The 18407-nt window shown below is 36.5% G+C and overlaps 1 protein-coding gene across 4 annotated transcripts; it reads right to left on the bottom strand.

Annotated features, from left to right (window-relative positions):
- Window positions 1-2997: 2997 nt before the first annotated feature.
- On the bottom strand, window positions 2998-16784 carry LOC136244186 (uncharacterized). 4 transcript variants are annotated; one of them, XM_066035723.1, is made up of 13 exons: window positions 16660-16784; window positions 13604-13686; window positions 12011-12514; window positions 10057-10557; window positions 8623-9486; window positions 8166-8263; window positions 6844-7217; window positions 6500-6784; window positions 6293-6449; window positions 5923-6015; window positions 5756-5869; window positions 5623-5708; window positions 2998-3319 (listed from the first exon to the last, which is right to left on the bottom strand). In XM_066035723.1, the coding sequence occupies exons 1-13, from the start codon at window positions 16665-16667 to the stop codon at window positions 3124-3126; spliced, it is 3363 nt and encodes a 1120-aa protein (XP_065891795.1). In that variant the 5' UTR covers window positions 16668-16784; the 3' UTR covers window positions 2998-3123. The 4 variants fall into 4 exon arrangements, with proteins under 4 accessions (XP_065891795.1, XP_065891796.1, XP_065891797.1 ...); XM_066035724.1 differs by having other exon boundaries at window positions 6293-6446; XM_066035725.1 differs by having other exon boundaries at window positions 13604-13700; window positions 16660-16775.
- Window positions 16785-18407: the final 1623 nt, after the last annotated feature.

The raw sequence follows: 18407 nt of genomic DNA, 5'->3' as shown, positions 1-18407 counted from the left end.
ATCCAGTGAATATCAGTGAATCCACTGATACAAATGACGATCAAACAATATAACTATACAAATATGCATAGCATGAATTCATTTTGCATAACACAAGTGATAAATTACTGGAGCTCTATATCTTTAAACACTGCATACCAAAGCTATAGCAGTATAAGGTCATGCTAAGTTTTGCATTTAATGTTGGTATGCATAGCATGAATTCATTTTGCATAACACAAGTGATAAATTACTGGAGCTCTATATCTTTAAACACTGCATACCAAAGCTATAGCAGTATAAGGTCATGCTAAGTATAAGGTCATGGACATGGATATTTACATGCATGTTCTATTAGAGTATACCTGACTGCTCTATTAGAGTATATACCTGACTGCTCTATTAGAGTATATCGATCTTTTTAACAAGTTTTGAAGAGGGCTCATGTTACCTCTGTAAATCCTTCCCTGAGAGATGAATGTAAGTTTTATCAACTCACTCATTTTGTCCTGCCACACTAAATGGTGTGTTAGGATCCTGCTTGCAGAAGTCTAAATTTTACAGGGGGGGGGGTTCCTGAACCCCCCGGAACCCCCCCTCCCTACACCCCTGAAGCATAATGCTAGCATAATAGGCAGAATAATTGTGATACTGTAAGCAAAAATGCATGCCACAGAAAAAGGTTGACTTACAATAATAGAACAGTCAATGCCACTCCAGTGATATGGCATTAAGTAATTATCTGACATCACTGTTATTATAGTTTACAATGCAGCCAAATGCTTATGCAAAATGAGTATCTTTTACATTTAACCAGTTGTTCATAAGCCATAGTTTATTATTATCCATAGAAAGTAACAAAACATGGCCAACTGTGGCAAAAAGTTTGAGCATAATTATGAGCATAATAGGCAAAATTTTTGAGCACTGCAGCATAGCATAATAGGCAAAAAATTAAAAGCATAATAGGCTGGTGCCTACACTACATTCCATGAAACTGGTGATGCATCAAGCATAGCTAACCACTCTCAATTTTCCAGAGTAGCTAAAAGTTCAAAACATGCCCTAAGGCAATGATTTTGACATGGTACCGTATCTCAAATGATTTAGTAGCTATACGTACCTCCACACAAGATTTGGTGCTTTTATCACAAAGTGAACAATTTCATCAAAATTTGTTGCTTAGTCGCTCTACTATTATAGCTACACTTAATTATGCTATTAGGGCATAACTATTAATTTTTTATGCAATCACCACTCTACAATGATATAACAGTACACAGTCACAATGGTAAGGCGGATCCACAGTTTGGAGTGTACCATGCAGGATATTGGGTGCAAAAAGTAGAGGGATCTGGATGTAGAAGCAGTACATAGACATTTACAAATGTCATGTTCAATTTTGAAGTTTGGTCCATTAGTAGCTATATAGCATATACACGTTTTAAAAATTATGAAGATAATGTAAGGAAATAATATTCTGCATATATATAGACAAATTGTGAGTGAGGCTCCGTATATAGCTAGTGCTGATACTCTCAATGGAAAGGTAAATTTCTACTATGTTAAAATTCAGGCTGATAGCTATACAGTACATGATTTGCTTCCTTAAAAGGAAGCGCATGCAATGGAAGTCCTGCATGTGCATCAAATAGCTAAATTATACAACTGATGAATAATATGATTAGACACCTTACAACTGATCAATTAGTAATCAAATTATTGCTTATTCAATGCATATATTAAGCAACTTGCAACTTTTCAGAAAAAATGCTAGCAGCTTGTGATTCATTATTGTGACCTAAGTATTACATTGCAGCTTTCTGCTGTGTGTATCAGCACTATGGAGCCCCACCCACAACATAGTTGGTAAAGTTATATGCTTTATGAATGGTCTTCACTCAAAGTGGTGGGTTGTATAATAAGGACCAGCCCCAATGGTGATTTTAATGAGTGGCTTATGTCACAAAAGAGTTCATAATATAGTATAATATTATAGAGACTCTTTAATATTATGAACTCTTGATGTCACATACTGTACAGTTCCATGCATAGAACCATTAGTACTTATAATTTAGAGTCAGTTGCTAAACTACTACAGTGTACATAGTTACATGACATGTCACAACTCAGTTTAAAAGCTTACAATTACAGGAGCAAGCCACAGACGTCTCTAGAAAATGAAATGCATTCAGAGATAAGGTGATGACTGGAATTGAACTATTCTATATTGCCAAGGGTGTACTCAGGCAATGTAGTTTCTAGATTTGGAAAGAAGTTACAAGTGTTAGGGTTCTGTGGGCACCACTCCCAGCCTCTGGTAAACTTTGAGCATTATAAAATGCCTCAATGTTATTTACTAGATTGGATAGCATAGCTATAAACTAATTTCGAAAGCTTCTATAGTTCACTAAATTTTCCTTTTAAATTATAATTGTCAATTATGGTGTATGGTTGGTTGGGTAATCAAATGCATATCTAAAATTTCCAACTGTAGCTGCTTTAAATTAAATTTCAAGTCTTACATTTTATAATACAATTTAGCAGTATGAATGTTCTATTAGAGTAGATTGATTGATCTAGAATATATCTGACTGCTCTATTAGATTATTTCATATCTTAATCTACCTTTGGAGAATCCTATATACTGTCTCTCATGTTTATTGATTTGTGCTGCCAAACTGAGATAGTCTGGTGTTCCTACACAAGGTAAACTTTCAGAGAGGGTTTCAGAACCTCAGGTAACCCTCTAAATATGCCACAGGGAATATAATGGCCTTACTCTGGCTGGTTTAAACATCACATACAAAACTAAAACTTTGAAAGAAGGGAGTGCACTTGCTCCTTGATGTTTTACGTCTACCGACTACCACTGTCATTACAAAGACATTTACTAATAGATTAATATCATTCACACAAGAACACAACCTGTGTGGTCATGCTTGGCAATTTGCATGCAGTATATATAAATATATATATATATATAATGGAGCTTATCTGTATGCATCAGTTAATACATTTCAGTGCGAACATAAAAGAAAAATGTATATATGGAATAGTTATAAAATGTACAAACATCATGTGGCATAAATATAAAGAACATAAAGGTTAACACTAGACATAACATGTCTATACACATGTCATTCAGTCAGTGGTGTAACTATGTTGAAGGTCAAGATGGAGTTGATGACCAGCAGCAAGTGGAGCTCCTAACATCATTGAAGTTTGATTAGCTCCATTAGAAGTGGTCACTTCAGAGGTAGCCAGCAGTGTTCCATCAGGTTTCTGTAGTGTCTTCAATATCATACCAGAAAGTGGACGTTGTTTTGGATCAGGATGCCTACAGAGAGACATTAATGGACATAAAACTGTATAAAATTACTTCAGTAAGATAAGAATGCTCACACCCGGTTTAGTCACCCTAACAGCAACACTCTTAAAGATACAAAATACTTTGACTAGCCTCATCATGTTTCAGGCGGTCAGTGCAACATCTGCTTGTCTATGATGTAAAGGATGGAGGTCTTTTTGTTCACAGAGTGCTCTTCTTGTTCACAGAGTGCTCTTCAAGTAGTTTAATGTATTGCTACTCACTACTCACTGCATTAGTATCGTAATATATAATTATTATTATTATGCGTAATTTTTATTTCTACTTTTGCAGTATTAATGCTATTTAGCTTGGCTGCTACAATGTACAAACATGGCTACACATAATAGTCATAAGAAATGCCATGTGGCAAGACACTGGGAAGTGGTTCTGTTCCTACAACGTACCATATAGCTAATATTTGCAAAATTAAACTATACATAAACTTGTGTTTCCCAACCATACTACTGTCTCATGATTACCATTATTCATAGTACAGCATGCTAAGGACTACAATTATTAACAATTTATATGTGTTAAAACAGCTATAAACATTTTGTAAATTTTTTTGACATCCTCACTAGGAACCTGGCCTATTATGCTCAAAATTTTAATTATTATGCTATGTAATCTCACGTGCCAGACGGTTTGTGTGGGGGTGGAAAATAAACTGTCTGGTCACTATTATGACCACTGCCAGAATGTTGGCCAGAGCCAATCAGATTTCTTTGCAGACTCTATGATGAAACAAATACTAATAATTCAAATTCTTAGTGTAATAAAGAACTGAATCTCGGCTACAGAGTTACTTTTTCAAAAGTCATTTAACAATGCCATGGGCTTAGGATCTTTGTTTCCCTAGTACAGGGCTCTTAAAAGCATTGGTAGCTAGCTATAAGGAATGATTATGGTTCACTACAGGTTTGTGAAACGGTGGAATTGTCGAGGAAGACGTTCAGCCATGTTTCAAATATGTCACCAGGATATTATAGCAGTACAGTTATCGTCTTAGTCTTCTCACATGTCGTCTGCTCTAATGTGATTGGATCGATTATTACATCATCCTTCGTGCAAAACAATACCGTGACTTAATCTAATTGCATTCCAGTGAGTTCACGGAAAGTGTGCAATAGTGACCAGATGGCTTATTTCCCACTCCCACACAAACTGTCTGGCACTCAAGACTATATGCTATAATTTTACCTATTATGCTCAAATTATGTTCAAGCTTTATTCCTCATTTCCCATGTTTTGTTGCAGTTATGGGCATATAGCTACTGTTTCCAAATACAAGCATCTCCAGCTCACCACCATGGTCCTTACTATCTCAATGGAAGAACTTGATACAACCCACAGTGACCTTGGTATTCTTTTTGACAGCCAGCTTAAATTTCTTGACCACACTACTCAAGTTACCACCAAAGCTAACCAAGTACTTGGTTTGATTAAAAAATCTTTTGATTATCTCGAGTCTCGATCCTATCATGCTAACACAATTGTTCAGTACATTAGTTCGACCTATCTTAGAATATAGTAATGCTATTTGGGGACCTCATTACACTCTTGATCAGAGAAGGTGCAACGAAAAGCTACCCATCTTCTCCCACAACTGCAGCATAAATCCTATGCTAAAAGGTTGACACCATTATCATTACCATCACTCCAATTCAGACGTCTGAGAGGTGACCTTTATATAATTCTTAATGACTACTTCAACACAGATTTTACTGATTTATATACTTTCTCAACTGCTACCACCAGGGAGGGGCATCAGTTCAAGTTGTTTAAGGAACGGTCTAGATTACTGTGTAGATCATATTACTTTATTAATAGGATCGCCAATGATTGGAATAGCTTACCTACTTACGTTGTAAATAGTACCTCAATTAATACTTTTAAATTATTGTTAGCAGTTATTTACTAGATTTAAGATTTATTTTTGTAGACATTGCATTAATCGGGTATACAGGCTGTGCCTTTACCTGTATTTAATCATAATCATAACATAATAAGTGGCTGAAGCACATCTTTGCTCTTCAAAATGCATTTGACAGAAAAGATCGATATACTCTCAGCTGCCTGATTGTTCTATTAGAGTTATTGACTGTTCCATTGTGGTATATATCGATCTTTTTCTGTGATATGTATTTTGACCATCAAGGATTTATAGGATATGGCTCATATATTCTTCCTATTATGCTAGCATTATGCTCAATGCTTTCAGGCACTATTATGCTCATAATTATGCCAGCATATAATTGTCTAATCCTCACCAACACTGTATCATCACTTCATATACAGCCCGGGGACAATCAGGTGGTGGGGACAGTCTGTTGCCAGCTGTAATCTTTTCCACATACTAAACAAGAATGTAAGATTGCTGGACAAAATAATTAATTTAGTTACCTGTCTACCAGTGAGTTCCTCAAATGGTTTGTGACCCAGGCTCCACACTTCATACATAACACACCCAAAACTCCAAACATCACTTCGTGTTGAGTATTTCTTGTAGAGAATAGCCTAATTATTAAGTGATTCAGTAAAACTACTCAGCATTAAGTCAACATCAAAACCTCAGGAGCAGTCCACTTGACTGGTATCTTCCCGCCAGTAGTGACATAGTAGATGTCATCAGCTACATCTCGTGCCATACCAAAATCAGCTATCTAAAGGAATATGTATAGCTACACAGTAAATAGCATTAATAGGAATGTATGTTAATTGAGTGTTTCTGAGAAACGTTAGTGAATTGTGTGCTTCAAAATAATTATACATTAACAGTTTGTTGGTGTGATATTATAATTACCATTAGCCTTTAGATTAATTATCCATTAAAATATATCTATTATAGCTATGTGCAGCATTTCAAGAAGCCCAGTACATGAATTGTATTGTGTTTCTCTGGAGACTACATGGTCTGTGGTTTGATAGTGAGTAACATACCTTACACACACCATCACTTGATACTAGTACATTCCTAGCAGCAAGGTCTCTGTGTATGAAGTGTTTGCTGGAAAGATAGTTCAGTCCAGCTGATATCTGTCTGCAGAAACCCAACAAGTCATGTTTCATTTTATCATGTACCTCTGGTGATGTTCTGCTTTGTAACATTCATTTAATATGTATGGTATAAACAATGGTAAAACTCACTTCTGTTTCATATCTAACAAAAATTCTCGGAGGTCTCCTTTAGGCATATACTCCAATACAATCATCATGTTCTCCTCTTCAGTCACTACTCCATGTAACTGTACTACATTGTTGTGTTGAAACTGACCCATAATGGCTGCCTCCCTCAGAAACTTCACTCTGTCTGACTCTGAACAGTTTGTGTTGAGTGTCTTCACTGCAACTTGTTTAGAATCAGCAGAACCATCCACCCACAATCCCAAATTGACCACACCAAATTCACCTGATCCAAGTTTGTGCAGTGTTCTATGTATGTGTGTAGTATCACAATTTTAATAAGTTATAGTTGTATAATTAGGACAAACCTGATGTTGTCCTTTGTCAACTTTCTAAACTTTCTCTCTTCAAACCAAGTATAGATATGTTCCTCTACATGTCCCGGATCCTCATAAATCTTTTCCCCTTCAGGTAAGGCCTCAGCATACATTTCTTCTTCCTCTAAGCCACTATTGAAATTCAGTGTAGAAGTCTCATACTCATATGGCACATCCTGTTCTTCATAGTTCAGGTTACTGTATGCTTCAAGGGCTGGCAGCTCCTGGTAATCACTACATATCACCTTAGGCTGATCTTTTATAGTCTGAACTGGATTCAGATAAGGTAATATTTCACTATTCTTTTCCACAGTGGAGTAACAATTGTGATGGTCAATAACTTCATAGTCTAGTGGCTGGGTATCCTACAATGGAGTTTTAATGATGCTTACTACAGATGAAGTGGCATTGGCAGTTACATGTACATGGTTAGGAGGGCTTAAGATCTTTATAATAATAATACTAATTGAGTATCAGTATACAAGTATCTGCAGTGAAACCTGTCTTAGTGGCCATTTGTACAGAATGGCCGACTCTCTTAACAAATCCCTGAAGATTATATAATAATCTACCAGCCCATCTAATTCAAGCATCTGGTGAAATTTTAAAGTATTGAATTTTGCTCAAGGTCAAGGGTGTAGCCAGATCCCAGGCCTAGGCATCAACAATTCCATACTACATAACATCAATATTAAGATATTCTAATAGAACAGTCATCCTAATACAGTAGTGAGGAAAGTATTCAGTAATACTAGCTAGTCTAATAAATTTTCTGAAATGGGTCTAATGTTTAAAAACATCCTGGGTGGCATGTATTTAGTAGAACGCTTACAGTAATACTGATTGAGATATCTTAATAGAGCAGTCACCCTAATACAACAGTCGAATTAATAACTGCTGAAATCACTCTCAGATTCAATCTCAGTAGGTTGAACGTTTTCAAAAAAATTCTAGGGGGTATACCCCAGACCCCCTAGGTTGGTGTGATGCGCATGCAGATGTGTTTTGTACATTAAGATATGCCTTCACCTAGCTATAGTGTTATGTAGTTAGGCCCTGGAATCACAAAAGTTTACCTATGCTCCTGTTCAAGTGGCTGGGGGAACATAGCTGGGTGTTGTACTCCCCAGACCCTGCTTCAGTAACTTATGTTTCCTTTGGAAACCCTCTTTGAAAATTCTGGCTACCCCTATACTTGAACCACATATTCTTTCACAAATTTCTATTAATCTTAGTAGTGTTCAACTAGCCAATTTGTCACTGAGAATTCTTGTATACCACCTAATGTAGCAAGAATGTTTTGTATGTATTACCTTAATAGTGACAGCTCCTGGTCCAGGATATTCATGATCAGTGGATGCTTTACCTTTTAGCAGTTTGTCAGGTGATGATGAGTGATAGTGAGCTGAGCCTTTTGTACAAACAACCGGTCAATGTACAGCCATACATACAATGATCAAATGATTAAATGAATGCATTACTGAATACAAAAATATGACAAAACAATTGGACAGCTACAAAACATTTGTTGACCAAATCAGCAAGTATGAAGATATGCATACAGACTTTTTTTTAGTTCTAATTTTCAAAAGTCATTATGTTTAATCTAAGTATGTACAGGTGTATATATACACATCCAAATATTAAGGAATTGATAAAAAGAACAGCAACCATCTTAAGGCACATGCATGTAAGAATCTACATATTATTATTATACAGACTGATATTACTACTCGTAGCATCGCACAGGACTATCACAACTACCCATACCTTGTGGAGCATTGCTCATTCTCTTTCTTCCCCTTTTATAATACCACAATGTACCAAGTATTATCAGCAATATGACAATAATACAGATAAGAATACCAACAACTACACCAGCAATCACTCCGGCTCCACCAGATGAAGATGAACCACCATTGCCAGTTCCTGCACCACTGATTGCACTAGGAATGGTAGTAGCTGTGTCACTGTTGATAAGAGTAGGCGTACTGGTGGTAAGGATACTTGCTGTAATGACATCTGATTTAATACTAGATAACATTAATGATGATCCCATCCCACTAATGGTGGAGGATAACATACTGGTAGAGATAATGGATGTGGAACTAACATCAGTACTGTATGTGACTGGAGTTTCTGGTTGAGAAGTAGTTGATGGAACAACAGCAGAGGCAGAAGATGGTGTAGTAAAAGATTGGTCATCTACTACACTTGACCGTGATGTCCCTTGAGAACTAGATAAAGCAGTTACTATAGCGGTAGACAATATTGAGCTCGTGATTGATGAGTCATCTACTACACTTGACCGTGATGTCCCTTGAGAACTAGATAAAGCAGTTACTATAGCGGTAGACAATATTGAGCTTGTGATTGATGAGTCATCTACTACACTTGACTGTGATGTACTTTGAGAACTAGATAAAGCAGTTACTATAGCGGTAGACATTATTGAGCTCGTGATTGACACATCTCCTATTACAGTATTGGTAGATGTAATATTGGTAGTGGACATTGTTGTACCACTGCTTGTCACAACCACTCCAGTAGTAGTAGTAGCAGTAGTAGTGGTGGTGGTGGTAGTAGAAGAAGTTGTCAACATATTGATAGGTGGAAAGGTTACAATAGCAGTACCTAAATGAATGAGAAACCTATCTACACAAAGACGTGTAACAGTACACTTCGATTTTACTGATGCAATAAGCTGAAACTGTTATTACCAGTTTTATGTGTCCAAATACTACTATCTACATGCAGCCACACATATGATCGCAATTCAGTGTGTCTACACAGATACTGTGATATGCACGTAATACATATATATGTAGGTGGTCCGTTGTAAGATTATTAGCTAAAGAGTCAGACTTTTACTTTTTTAAATTTATTTATTAAGGTTTTATGGCACAAGTGTTGAAGCCTGTAGGACACACCTGGTCCTACATCCTGTTTAAAGATGTCATATTAAGTATGTTTGAAAAGGTGGAGAAAGGAGAAAAAAAATCTATGACTGGACCTGGGCAGCCTCAAACCTGTAGCCATCCGATTTACACTCAAACGTTTACAGGAGTCTGCCAAGCAGTCAGGTTGTTTTCTCTTTGTCAATTTCATGTATTTGTATCCATAATTGTGCCAATATACAAGAGAGTCAACAAATTAGATACAATGATTAAAGTATCACATGCACATACAATGAATGCTCCTCACCAATGTGTACTTTAATAGCAATATTGTAGTCATTGGCATATGGTGAGTCGTCATTCTCTGTACTAGGGTCATTTATAACACTTGTTTGATTACCACTGACTTGATAAGTTTCCCTTTTGTTAGTAATGGTAGTAAGTAGTAATGATGCTACATTGGAATACAATCCCACTACAGAATCGTCTGGTGCCATAAACTGTTCTGTTACTGATAAGTTGAATGTCTGACATGAAAATATATTTCCATTAGGGGTGAATGTGACCATATTTGATTGGATTAGAGTATACGTTGTCACTTCATCTTTTTTAGACACCCTCCAAAGACCAGGATAAAATGTCACTAATGATTTGTCTTGTGTTTGATAACAGAACTCCCAGGCGTTGACCACTCCATCACATTTAACTACAAAGTCATCCAGTATATAGGTTTGGTTATCTTTAATAGTAACAGTTTCATCATAGCCAAGCAATCCAGCAACTGTTTCGGTACACTTTCCATCTGGTACTGATATTTTACACAGTTAATAATGCAGCATAGTATCATTATAATATAATTTATATTATAGTTCTTTAATGCAGTCTATTACCATAACATTTTATAGTTGAATCTTACCTCTTCAGGACATTAAAGAAAGATTAAAAGCCTTAACAAAACAGTTGTAATTACCACTAATAATCATTAAAACAATAATTATTTTAGAGGCATTTAAAGATAATTTATCAGGCTTGTCCACTACATTGTACTGATTTTGGATTTCAGTTACTTTGACTGTTCTATTAGAGCATATTGATTTATTTTCAATTTTAAAGGTTTCCAGAACTAGTAACCCCCCTAGAACCATGCATGGTCATTCCCATAGTTTTACATATGGGCAATCCTCATTATAGGGCCAGACTTTGGGTGGCCATGCAATTGCTAACTATGATCTTCTTGAGTTTCCTTGTATTGGGAGATTGTTGTCAATCAAAACAGTATGCAGCCACCAAGGCAGCCAGTTTGTCTTGAAGTGCACTACTTTTGTTACCCTGATATTGCACTAATAATTTTTTGGTGCTGCTACTAAGCTTAAGGACCACAATAATTAGTTTTTTATCATCATTAACTAAGCCCATAATGATTGAAGATTTGTATGGTGACTGAAACTGCTGACTATTGAGTCTGTACCCAAGACAACTTATATCAGTAACAAAGATCATCCATGTAAATCCTTGCATGTTTATCTATGGCATAACTCAATAGTGGCCAACACTATATACAACTTTCACAGTTAGACATTGTTTTGACCCAACACAAGCTCAATGTACCAAATGAGATACAACATCATTGACTTACTTTTGTATTCCTCCTTTTTTTATTTTCTAGCACAAAGTGTTAATTCGTGGATTGCAAGTCAATAACTTTATGTATAGGCTATTTAATAGAAGAATAAGCATTAATGGAATCCCACCAAAGTAACAGGGATGATTGTGACATATTGTTCTCCATGTGTAGGGCTGTTTAATAGGAACATAACTAAAAACTAAGTGCATGAAACAGTTCCAGATTCATCACAGACAAATATATATTTTCCTCTAGTGCATGCAAAGAAAGTTAATGTATAATAAAAATTTGGAATTATACGAAAAGTACTTAAGGAAGGGGATAATCAGCTAAGTGCAAATTGACAACTTTATATCCTGTTGCTAATTATATGGGCTAAAGCAGAAATTAAATTTTGTACTTCAGGTGAAGATCCCCATTGTTCAAGCGCATTGTATTGCTATGACTCCTATACTAGCTTGATTTTTCCCCTTATACAGATGACACACAATAGTTGCTAGTGATCAAACAGGTATATATCTAGTCCAAAATGAGAATCTAGTACACATGGAACCTCTGTATGTACATGCATTAATTGCAGAACACCGAATATGTAAATTATAGCTATATGCACTAACGTAGGTAGTTATACACTCACCCATAAGATGTACTTTAATAGCAATGTTAAACTCTTCTTCTTTAAGTTTGAGTTTTTTAGTATCAATCTCACTTTGATTACCACTCATTTGATAAGTTTTACCATTATCATTGTCAGCAAGTAACAGTGGACTTGTTGATCCCATATTAGAATACAACCCCACAAATGAATCCTTTGGTGCTTGAAATCGATCTGTTTCAGGCAAGGTAAACATTTGACATGGAGGCATGCTATCAGTAGGAGTAAATGTGACTATGCTTGAATTAACAAGTGAATACTTATCCTTCTTATTTTCCTCCCAAATACCTGGATAAAATGTCAGGTTTGATACACCTTGTGCTTGATAGCAGACCTCCCAAGCAATGACAATTCCTGCACAGTCTACTTTGTAGTCATCATCAGTTAGTATGTATGTCGTGTCTTCATCAACAATATTTTTATCGTAATCCGTTGAACCAACAGTGACAGCATCTTTACAGTTCTTAGACCCCATAGCTCTACTTACTGCAGTATATGAATGAATTATGATAATCTTTTACATGCTATAAACTATTGTGTACAAAAATTATATACCTGGCACACTGCTGTTTCTAAATACCATAGCTTTACTGTACCCATGAACAACTCAAGAAAAATAGTTAATGTCACTATTCATATGTGTGGTATATGGGTGGATATCAGATTATGTATATTTGATGGATGTAATTGACCTCATATTAGCTTGGAGTATTGCATGGTTGTCCATTGCAGGCAGTTAGCATGGTACATATCAGTTGTATCACGTTGTGAGTTTCCTGACATGTACACCGTCACCCTCAGGCCAGCAGACCTTACTTGGGTGTACATATCAGGCAAATCACTTAGGCCCTTGATATAGTTCAGGGGCGGATCTAGAAATTTTCAGAGGGGGTTTCAGGTTCTCTGGAATTGCAACTTCAGCCTAGCTGTAAGTTGAAGATCAAATTAAAAAAGGTCACTACGTAGTTTTGAACGCTGTGAAGGTGATTTCAAAGGCAAAAGTATGAAGTTTTGCCAATAGAAAAAGCCATAATATAATACAGTATGTATAATTCTTCGTAATTTTTCTATCAACCAGACGAATTGTAGGGGAGAACGCTATTTCAGAGGGGGTTTCTGGAAACCCCAGAAACCCCCCCCTAAAACCGCCCCTGTAATTAATTGACAAAATCACCTAAATCTCTTGTACATTAGTTACATGTATTAGAAGAAGTACAGGTTTGCAGTGTCATGGTTAAGCAGGTTTACGCATCTTCATCAGTTCAACATTTAAAATTGAAATCAAGTGAACCGATGTATTGTTAACTACCTCTTTGAGAACTTAAGGGCATGGTCAAAACTCATCAACATAATGAATCTTAAAATCACCTGCACATGCAGTACAGCTATTACATCATGGGGGGGATAAGTAATGAAAACTGATACCAACTGCAACCGTATAAAAATCATCACCTTATATCTACTGTGTTACACCACAACAAAACATGTGTGTAATGAATCAAAGCAAGTTAAACACAACTACTAAGGCTTATAAATGACACGTCCTAACATAAACTTTGAGCACACTGCACTTACCTGACACCAAGTTCAGTAGTCCAGCCATGATGGAGATTGTGGTGATGACATTCATTTCTGTGACAGTAGTAAACATGTACCACCTGTACAAAACACCCTAACAATGAATAATCCTTGCTGGCTATATATGAATGTAAACAATCTAATATTAGTTATCTGACACTCAATGAATAACAGTTAGTCATGGAGGATAGGATACAATATAGACTGCTATTAATGGCATGTAAAACTTTGATGTGTGGATTTTCTTACTGCACAACACAGAACAGCACTGCAGAAACATTCAAGGGTGGCACAAAAAGGCTGGTGGTTAATTGACCAGCAATCTATAACACCCAGACACTGAAAACTTTAGCTCTTTTGGCATAATAGAGAAAGTGGTCGAATTATATAATAGGAGTCAAAGCAACGACAGATTCAGGGAGTTTTCAAGGGGAACGTTCCTTTTGAATACAACATGTTGAGGATTATCCCCAAGCTGAAGACCACTATGCACTGAGCTTAGCTCAAATGCTTACTTAGAATGTAGTGCTGAATGGATAGTAGACGTAGCAACAGCAGCCTTGCCCTTATACATAGCACACCTTATTTATCCATTTTATGTTTCACATGACTGCCACAACAATACAACAATAACAACTCTATACTATTAACTCTCGATCATGTTAAAAAGGGTATTTTGTGCTTGTATATGTGATGAGATTGAAAGGTTTCTTGGTTGATATGCTATATAGTTTTGATTATACTGTATGACATTCTATAACTATGTTTATATGTATACATGTGATTACTGACTTCACACTAAGTAGAACTGATTCATAATTATGTGGCAGTGTACACACTACAGAAAGCCAATACCAATCAGATGGTTAGAAAAAGTATATTAAGAAATAACCATCCTTCCTTCACTGTGTGGGTTCTGTTATCCATACATGTAACACTATCACACCTCAGATCAAAGGAGCTGCCCAGGCTACATTCGATCATATGTAACCAGGCTACAACTGGGAAGTGATTATATAGATGTTGAGGCCAAAATTGATTGTAGGGATCGATTAATACTCACGTGATTAGGATGCACGACTTGGATTTTGCCATGAAAGCCACTCAGATGGAGTGTTTTATTATCCTTGCCATTCTATAAACATTGGGCTAAGGTGATAACTAGTGCTATAGCTTATTCACCTATTGTTTTCGCACGTTTTCGAATACAGACACACCCCATCATGAAGCTACCACTCTGCACGGAGTGACCACTCTACAAGCAAGCTTACCTATCTAGGCCTTTAGTAAACTCTGTCATTTTCCCATAAATGTATTGATTAAAACATTAAACTTGCATAATCGAAATTCTCCATGATATCTCTAGGATATGTCCATTCATCGTAACTGAAAGTAACCAGAACGTACCAGCTGCTGACCCATAATTGAAAAGTTTAGGTATGCATATATAATACATTCAGTGACTGGCTTGGGTGATTGATCGCCCTGTAGCCTGATAAGTGTTACATAGTAGCTTTAACACGGGGCATTCGGGCTTTGCCTGGTATGTATGCCCTCTGTCCTCGGGCCTACAGCCCTCGGGCAAACATATCAGGCAAAGCTCTCATTCCCTTGTTTCAACTATTACATGTACCAAAGCTGGCATTATGGCTTCAATGGATATACATACACATAGCTGTAGCATCATCACGCATTTCAATCAAACAGAGGTACAACCAATATAAGCGCATTGTAATTATTAACATAGCCAACCTGAAAATGAAATCATAAACACAATTAGCGATATAGCATCTATTGCTTTTGAGCTTTTACTCCATAAATGGATGACTTTGTAAACAATGCAGGCAATACAATACATTAAAAATGAAGTTAAAAACCATATGCTGAGTGGTTTTGATGTTTCATAGCCGGTACAATATTGTTATTAGATATTGCGGTATAACTGTAATATTGGTATGCCTTAGCTAGATGTCATTTAAACCTCTATTATTAGATCCAGATACAAAAGTAGAGTTTCTAAACATTTAACATTTTTACTTAAGTCAGTGTTTTGTTGACAAGCTCATTGCAGCATTCTACACCAGTCCATTTCCTTTCATATGTACACTTTTCAAAACTAGTGAAGCTTTAAAAAACTTATAAAAATCCTTTAGCTAGTGGTATTGCAGTTTTAAGAAATTAGACACCATCAAAAACAGATACCGTGGTTTAACTATTAACAAGCCACTTTGCATTTTCGGGTTTATGTGACTTGAGTGATTCACAACATTCAGCTAATCCAACTTTTGGGGCTCATGTATTTTTCCTATGGTTTGATGTCTCAGGACTTCTGATGCTGAGAGGAATGGATAGTATACTTCTGTTTGCTATGCATGCCACATCCATATCTTTCTCCTTCTTTGAAGATCTTGCTAGCTAGCCGGCTAACAGAGGGTCCAACGCCGCTTCCCCTCAAAATCTTCTGGATGATTTACTTTTTAAACAACTTGTCACTAGTAAACAACTCTTAGTATTTGTGATCAAGCACACTTGTGTGCCGTATCACTTTCTTCCGGTACCAGCAGTGTCGGGTTGGCAAGGCATTTCCACACTGAACCATAGCTATTTCTTCTCATGACTTTATTATAGTTGAAGTCTAGTAGCTAGGTCAGTAGCTAAACTTGTATGACGTACTTCGATAGATTATTATAGCTAGCTAGTCTGGGTGACCCAAACCTTCGCGTGGACAGACCGTAGTGGATGTTATTATTAGTAGCACTTTACAGTGACCAGCACTGAAGGTCTGACAGCAACATGTGTTGCAGCCTTAGGATTACCTAACCTAATTGCAAGGACTTAGACTTATAGCTGAAAAGGTGAAACAGAAAAGGGGCCAAAGTAAGGAAAAAAATCCGCCTCCAACCCCAGGATTCGAACTGCAGGTCACCCAATGTCTAGTCGGGGCCACACTCAGTCTCCTCCAGGAGGGATGGATTTTCTTCCTTAAACCTAAAGTGTACTGAGCTAGCTAACTCCGCGGGTAAACCCAGGGGAAGGGTTGGGCGAAACCTCACCTCTGCATCCCAAGTCACTCAAATCTGCGGATTCGATCTGCTGTTTCAACTCAGTGGCGTTGTACTTGTATGAGTGTGGCCTACACCTGCACAATCGATCAAGTATAGGCTCCTCGTCGCCGGATGTTTTTATATCTCACGTGGTCAACGGGTAGTCTCGTGCGCCCAATCCAAGACTAGCCATCGGTGGTCAATCAAAGTACATGTGATACAACGTCGTTTGGATTGTGTTCTCCTCCGGTCGCTCTTTTTCAGGGTGGTTTAGCTATTTGTTTATTTGATGGACTTTGTTAAAGTGTCTTTAATTTATAGCTACAGTTTGGTCTCCACAATGCAATAGTCTGCAGCCGCACAGCAGCTTGCAGATCCATTTTGTAGTATAGTCATCAGTTGACCAGCCTCATAAGGATATACAGTAGTCAGGTTCACTATGTCAAAAAATACACTTTCGTTCAAAGTTTACGGGGATTAGCAAACCTATACATTTTTGAAAGGCTTAAAGCATGATGAATCTGAAAATCAATGTTTACATTTGCACAGATTCCTGCAAGGTCTGCATTTTTTAAATTTCAAAGTGATAGCTAATAAACTAACATATCAAGTTTAATTTGACATAAAATTTAATAAGTGAACTCAATAAATTCTCTAGTTCTCTAGTGACATTTTTACATGACTGTATTCATTAGAGGTAGACAGTTAATCATGAATAATTGAAAGTTTTTACAAAGGGAATACTGAGAAGAACACCTATTATACTGCAATAATTCAGGAATAATGTATAGTGAATAATTATTTGGGTATAACTGGGGCAAAGTATAACTTGACTTGTACCAAAAAAGTTCAAAAACAGCTGAAAATTTAGATACTCTAATAAAGCAGTCACTTATAAGCAGTCAACTTTTGAGCCCATTTTTGCACTTACTAGATGAATTTTGAAAGACTTTTAATTTTAAAATTACAGTAATTGGAATTAGTTCTCCCAAAGGGAAGTTTCTTTTTCACATAAACAGTTGGCAACAGTGAATTTACCCTGATCACCAAGAGCAATTTTATGCAACAGGACATGCACCGACAAGTTAAAATTGATACACTATCTTTGAAAATTATAGGATCCACTGTTACCTAACTGTTAACTGGAACACAAAGACAAAGGCAAGCCCATGATGTATGTATTGTATATCTGTGGTTGGAAAAATCAAGTGTTTGTCAAGTTATACTGGCAGTCAGTCAGCATAAAATTCTGTTAAATAGAAAAATTTTAAAATGCTATAGAAAGAGTTTGGGGTTAGTCTTAATACATTTTTGAGCTTGGCTGTGCCTAACCAATGCTGCTAAGCTGTCATGAAGGAAAATTGAGACTGGTTTTAGGTTGGTACTTTGAACTGGAAAGCTCCTGCATGATCCCTAATAATTTATATAGTACTGTATAATGCATCGAAAATGACAACAGTAACAGTGCTGATGATTGTTAGGCTCATAATCTTTGAATTAACTGTATTAGATATTAATAAATATACGTATATATGTACGTAGATATATAGCTGTGATGTTTTATATGTAGCTATACCCTACATCTCAATATTAATAATTCACTTTGTTTCATGCAATAACCATCTTCCAAATTAAGTTTCTTAACACTTTAGAGGCTATTAATGTATTCTATATGGGTGCGAGAACACAGAAGTAGTGTTTGTTGCAAAAAAGAGGCTGACATATGGAGAAATTTGCACTATATGGACTGCTATTTT

The sequence above is a fragment of the Dysidea avara genome, chromosome 14 (genome assembly GCF_963678975.1).
Source record: "Dysidea avara chromosome 14, odDysAvar1.4, whole genome shotgun sequence".
Classification (NCBI taxonomy): Eukaryota; Metazoa; Porifera; class Demospongiae; order Dictyoceratida; family Dysideidae; genus Dysidea; species Dysidea avara.
Note: the sequence above shows the minus strand (reverse complement) of the source record. Positions and strands in the feature narration are given on the sequence as shown.